This window comes from Austrofundulus limnaeus, unplaced genomic scaffold (genome assembly GCF_001266775.1).
Source record: "Austrofundulus limnaeus strain Quisiro unplaced genomic scaffold, Austrofundulus_limnaeus-1.0 Scaffold180, whole genome shotgun sequence".
Taxonomy (NCBI): domain Eukaryota; kingdom Metazoa; phylum Chordata; class Actinopteri; order Cyprinodontiformes; family Rivulidae; genus Austrofundulus; species Austrofundulus limnaeus.
In genome coordinates, this window is record NW_013952582.1 from 559,303 (window position 1) to 566,010 (window position 6,708).

At 38.1% G+C, this 6,708-nt stretch overlaps 1 protein-coding gene across 1 annotated transcript in view; it reads left to right on the top strand.

Moving 5' to 3' along the window:
* The window catches only part of cep89 (centrosomal protein 89), a gene marked incomplete in the record, with an annotated part of 54,239 nt that overhangs the window by 3,527 nt on the left and 44,004 nt on the right, over positions 1–6,708 (top strand). Inside the window, 5 exon segments of the mRNA XM_014017984.1 lie at positions 1,296–1,347; positions 2,372–2,473; positions 3,362–3,577; positions 3,711–3,850; positions 6,092–6,142. Of these exon segments, the coding sequence (XP_013873438.1) occupies positions 1,296–1,347; positions 2,372–2,473; positions 3,362–3,577; positions 3,711–3,850; positions 6,092–6,142 (561 nt within the window).

The following is a 6,708-nucleotide window of genomic DNA, read 5'->3' on the forward strand; positions in this document are numbered from 1 at the left end:
GGCCAGGCTTGGTTTCAAATTATTGAGAGAGTTCAGCTGGTGTCTTGGCTTTCCATGCCTTTTTACACCTCCCTTTCTTCATGTGATCAAAACTTTTCCCTGTGCCATTCCACATTATTTCAAATAACTTCATTTCTGGACATTTATTGTTTGATTTCTTTGTATGTATGGATCACTTGGGTTTTTACCGACATCTGGTGAAAATTTCATGTCATTAGCACCTCTAGTAATATATTTACTGAGAAAAATGGTGACGTGTTCAATACTTATTTTACCCGCTGTAAATCCCAAAAGTCTACTTCCTCATCTTCAGTTGTGATTGTTTGCTATCTAGAAAACTTTCTATAATGTACATTTTTAGTTTGTCAGAGTTTTCACACCTCCTTTATGTGACACAGGATTTTTTTCAAGGCCTTCTATAAACAAGTGGTTAAACAGCCCCATACATTAGTTTCACACAAATAAATACAAACATATCAATTAGCTGACAGTAAAGTTTTCATTTCTTGTAAATTTCCTTATTCTCATTAAAATTATTTCTCCTGAGCTAACATACACACACATCAGTTTTTTAAAATCTTTTTACTCTTCTCTTCTTATGCTTCTTTGTTTGGGGAGGCGGTTGATTTCAGTGTGGAGGAGACACCCCAATGTTTTTTTTTGCCACTTCAGTAGAAAGCAGAACTGAATGTCTGAATATTAGTATCCTAGCTTCTTCATCATCAGCGGCTTTTTTTTTTCATGGGAGAAAAAGAAAGAGAAAGAAAAAAGTGAAATGTAATGAGAAAGAGTGAAAGAGAGATTAGAAGATATGTGAAATATATGTTGAGAAAACACAAGACAGCACACCCGACACCCCAATGAACTCGGTTTCTGGAGAGCTTCCATTCGTCGCCTGGAGACTGAGCAGACCCTGACATGTTGATTTGAAGAGGTCAGGCTGAAAGATGGTGGTCGTGTTGACAAGAATGGGCTTGACTCCAACCCACAGGGAGACCGGAGCAGTGTTAACGCCCCGAAGACAGCAGCAGGAGGTGTGTTGATCCTCTCAGAGACACTGGTGGCATCAGGCAAAACAAAAGAAAGGAACGCGGTGGCTCAGGCTTACAGCAGCAGTGACTTTGTTTTAAAGTGAATTAACATGAAAATGAACAAACTGACATCCTGATGATAACTTTATTAAGACTTTACACAAAGGGGATCAAACAATGGTTGTGTTGATGTGTTTTAAAGGACGTCTTTACTGTCTGATTGATAAAAAAAGACCATTGCTGATTTGCCCATGACTTTTTCAGTCCAGAACACCCCTGCCTGCTCAGATGTCGGACAGAAGAGTGCCATCTCCAGGTATTGACATCACTTTAAAGAGCTATTGGTGCATGTTTTTTTTAAATCTAGAAAATGTTAGAACGTCATGCAGTCGGTACGACAAAATGGCTCAAATTAATCTCTTTGTATCACTAATGATGTGATGCTCTCAGAGAAAACCAGAGCCCATTGGTGGCGGTTAGTTTACTGAATAGTTGATATGTTTGTGTTTGATAAATAGAAGCTCGAGTAGCAAATAAACAAGGAACATAAGCCTTTTATAGTTAATGATCTTTTACTTAAAAAAACAAAAAAGAAAAAAATTGTATAGGTCTTCTGGACGGATTCTTCTCTAATGAAACGTTTCGTCTCTCCTCCAAGAGACTTCTTCAGTCTGAGAGTTTCAGGCAAAATTCAGGCTTTTAAGCCCTGCCTCCATGTGACTGATACTCACATCACGTCTAATGGCCAGAACTCTGCAGTTTTCACTCATTTACAGGCCAGCGGTCACTCTTTCAGAGATGAGGATGTTCTCATTCTTGATAGAGAGGAACGTTGGTTTGAGAGAGGAGTAAAAGAAGCCATTTTTGTGAAGAAAGACCGTCCATCATTAAACAGAGGTGGAGGCCTCCGTTTTCAGCTGTCCCCCTCCTACAGCACGGCTATTGCCAGTATCACTCCACCCCCTGTTAACAATAAGTGTTAATTAGGTGTCAATGATAGCCATGTGATGTGAGTATCAGTCACATGGAGGCAGGACTTAAAAGCCTGAATTTTGCCTGAAACTCTCAGACTGAAGAAGTCTCTTGGAGGAGAGACGAAACGTTTCATTAGAGAAGAACCCGTCCAGAAGACCTACACAATTTTTTTCTTTTTGATTTTTTACCTGGATTACTGAGATGCATCAGGAGATCTTTTACTTAAAGTGATCCTAATCTTGTTGGTGCACTGACATTAAAAAAAACATCACAATTATTTTAAATAAATCACTTATTTTAAGTATTATTAGGGTGTAGAACAGAGTTTTAAGAGGATATGATGCTCATTTCAGTCTAACTTACAGATTTCACAGAGGAGTCAAGTGACCACTCTCCTGAGGCCACAGGAAAGAAAGAATCTGTCAGAAAGAGTCCTGAAAACTGGAAGGAAGATGTGCCATTCAGGTGTGAGTAGACCAGCTTCTTGTCATTATGACCTTTTTGTTTGTTTTATGACTTAAGAAATAATACATTAATTTTTGTAATCAGCTCTCACAAATAGGTCATTTCATCTTTGCTGTCTGTGGTCAGGTTGTCATATTGAAGCATTACTTTCAGATTCTAATCAAAGCTGTTTAAACTTGTTACGCTTGGGAAATTATGCTTTTAAAAGGGGGTATTGTGTAATATCCAGGCACATAGTTCAATTCTTTACCACTATCAAGTAATTATGTTACCTTCAGTTGTTATGTAAATGCTGTATATTTCAAAAATAAACTTGACTTTACATCATAGTCTATGGAAACACCTTGAAACTGGCCTCTGTCTCTTTAAGAACCTCCTACTGTTTCCAACACTTCCATTTCAGTACGTCRTTACCACAGTTCTTCAGCGAAGGAGAACTTTTAGTCAGCTCCACATGGCTACAGGAGATTCAAGGATTTCTCAAGCATACAGGAATGAGTCAAAGTAACACTCTGTGTATGGTTTTGATGAGGGAATGATAATATAACATGATATAAAGCTCARAAAAGCATAATACCTCCCCTTTACTGAAAAAAGCAAAGCATTTCAACAAACACTCACTACTTTTGTTTTGTCACAGTGTTCCTACCTTTATGTCAGTGTAGCTTATAATTGTTGATACAATTGTATTTATGTGTATGTTTTATAGGATCTTTTATTGATTGTATTAGTTTTTTGTGAATAGCAGCAGGACTCTTTTGCCAGATTAACGTGCACATTAAGGAAATAAAATCAAACCATTGCATTTTTTTTTAACACCTTTATCCTATTTTGAAACGAATCTCTCTCTCTCTCTCTCTCTCTCTCTCTCTCTCTCTCTCTCATTCCAGCCTTGCCCCCCATCCCAACCACTGACCACCCCAGACGTAGAAAAAGCTCAAAACACCTCACCCACTCCTCTCCAGATCCCAGCAAAATATACAGTGAGGTGCAGAAGAGCAAAACCAGGAAGGGCGATGAGCAAAAGATGCTGGAAAAGAGACTGGAGCACCTGGAGCGGGAGATCAGTCAGGGCCGAGCCTCCGCAATCCAAAGCTCCTCCGCAGGTAAAGAAGCAGCATCTGATGGTGTGAGAAGAAGAAGCTGAAAGGATGTAGTTCTGGTCTTTCCAGCATTAAAATAAAAATTCTTATTTAACGTTTTGAAAAGTCTTTCAAACCTCGTGTGCTGTGACTGCAGGCAGCCAGACAGAGCTGCAGACTCTGAGACAACAAGCCCAGGAGCTGGTGGATGAGAACGACGCTCTGAAGTTGACAGTTCATCGTCTGAACGTGGAGCTGAGCCACCACGAAACACGTTACGCATTATCCAAAGAGCAGGTATGAAAAATCACCACAGAGAAAGACATGCAACAAACTCATCAAATTCAGTCCAAATCACAACTATTTATAAATAAAACGATTTCCTGTCCGGCTGAGGAGATTAGATCATAGCTGTCTAACCACCTCCTGCCAGGGCCTCGCACTACAAACCTTCTGCTAATGAATCCACCTGCTTGACTTCATTAATTCACCACTAGTCAAACAGCAAATCCATCATCTTCGGTGTAGTATAAAGTTGAAGCCATCATTTCATGTTTCCCAGGCTTTGTCATCAAGCTTTAAGAATAGATGGCTTTGATGGACAGACCTGCTGAGCAAAAACAACGAGCTTTCCCTTTCTCCCTTCTTCCATTTGATTTGTTGAAGCAAACRAGTTCCCCGCCGCTGTCTGCGGCCCGCCCGCTCCACTCTGTCCAAGCTGTTGCTTATTTTTTTTCCACAGATAAAAGCCAACCTGCGCTTTTAATCATGGCCGCCTCACGCTGTTTTGTTCACATCGGGAGGTTCGTGGCTCTCATCGCTGGCAGTTTGCTTCCTCTGTAGCAGCACGTCGTTAGGGGCGGCTGAGGCGGAAGGAACAGTTGAAGGAAAAATCATTTTTCATAAGAAGTTTGGGGTTGAATAATACACTAAAAAAGATAAGGTAAATTTAACAATGGGTTCAGAAAAGGTAATCTACATGCTGTATGTGTTTATTCTAAGGTTTGGTTCTGTTATTTATTTATTTATTTATTTTCATTTAAGCAGGGATGTATTTTGTTTTGCATTTATATACTTACCTTCTGTATGTGGAGCATTATATTTAGTGTTGATAGTTAAATAGTTTTTATTTTAATTTCGTATTTTGTTCATACCTCATGTAAGAGTTCCAAAATCAGTGGTTTAGCAAAGACAGGTCCTCCTCCTCCTCCAGGGTCGGTCAGTATCTAAATATATCCCAGTTTAACTTTAGTGCTCTCTGACTGGAAGATGTCTGAATATTTGGACAAATACTGTTTATCACACTGTAAAAAAAATCTAACTTTTTTTTGGGATGAAAAACAATTTTCAGTTGAAAAAAACTTGAAAAAATAAGTGTGACGTATTGGGGACAATAATTTAGGTCAGTGCAAAAAAAAAACCAAGGCAGTTGTAATCTTAAACATTATTTTGTGAGTTGTATATCTCTAAGTTGTAGGTGATTGCAACAGATGAAAGTGCTGCTAACTTACATTCTTTTGTTGTGAAATGCAGGAAAGAACTTTTGGAGTTGTCTTTTGAGTTCAGTGAACTACTCAGACACAGAGCTCACAAAGATAACTTTTGCTCTTATACTTCTGGTTTGTATTTATCCAGTCCAATCTTTTAGTGTTAATAATGTTTTAAAAAAAATAAAAACATGGGCAGAAACACGAGTTGAAAGTATTTGTTTCTCTCTTCCTGCTTCTTCCTCCTATCAGCTCAGACAGCAGTTCTGGCTCCTCCTCTTTGATGCTGAAATGTATAATTTTCTGAAAACTCACCTCTGAAAAAGACAACCACTTTAATTTTTGATCCATAAACCGTTTTGAGTTGTGTTCTCTTATGCTGCCACATTCAGGCTTGATTTGACATGTGTGTTAAGGTTTACTGACTAGCTGACCCCATGAGTGAGAGGTCTGTGTCACAGAATGACCACTCCTGATGGCCTAGTAAGATGTTGTGTATATTGACACATGGTGATGCTAAAGTAGTCAATATTAGAAGATTACTAACCATTAAATATTTATGTGAAGAAATAATTTTTTGATGTAAAGTCAAATTTTAAATTACTGTAACTCTGTTACTGTAAAATTTAAGATTCAAAGTTGTACAACATAAAGATTTAAGTTACAACTTTTGGTTAAGTTACAAAAACGTGGAAATCAAAGTTTGGCAAACTCAAAAGCAAAACTTAAATAGATAAGATGAAGTCCAAAACTTAAAAATGCCCTGAAGTTTCTTGCTTTACAGTTTTGAGTTTTGCCAACTTTTCTTTTATTTTTTTTAGTGCGGTTGCTAGAATTTGAAACTTTTATTGTTTAAAACTGTAAAATGTTTAAGTTTAGAATCTGATTGACTGCTGAGCAGATCAAGTAAATGAATCCTTTTCAGCCTTGAGGATAAAAATTTTTTTTTTCTAAGTGAAAATGCTCATGGTATCAACTTTTTTTGGGTAATTTGTTAAATTGTTATCCTTGATTGTAGCTCGATGTGATGATTTTTTGCCCTTTGCTGCAGGTGCATGAAGACAGGATGGATGAAAAGGATGCACTTCTGCAAACCGCTGAGGTGAAGATTTTTACTTTGTTTGTTTTTAGAAATTGTTCTCTTTTATTCAAAYGTATTTCATATCTCCAAAGAAACTAAAGCAGCTTCAAAAGCTGCAACATATTTGGTAGAAATCACAGCTGAAAGTAAAGAAAACAGAGAGCTGGGGAGGAGACAGATTCCTAAAACAGATCCAGGTTGGAAAGAAGAGAGCTGGCAGGGAGCAGAGCGATGTGGGGTGGTGGCGATGGGGTAACAGAGCCAAAGCGTCCGACGTGTGAAAAGATAAACTGGAGCAACGGTGCAAAACTGTGATGAAGTGATGGCATTGTTTTATTACTAAGGAAAAACCTGTGCTGACACACAGAAATTGTGTATTTAGTTTGTTAAACACAAAGAGGATTCCTAAATTGAGTTAATTCATCATGTTTTGAAAACAAGACGAGGGAGACTGTCACACATTTAATGTTCTGGACAGGTCCAGTTCCATCAGTGATTTACAGCGGGTAAAATAAGTGTTGAACATGTCACCATTTTTCTCAGTAAATATATTACTAGAGGTGCTAATGACATGAAATTTTCACCAG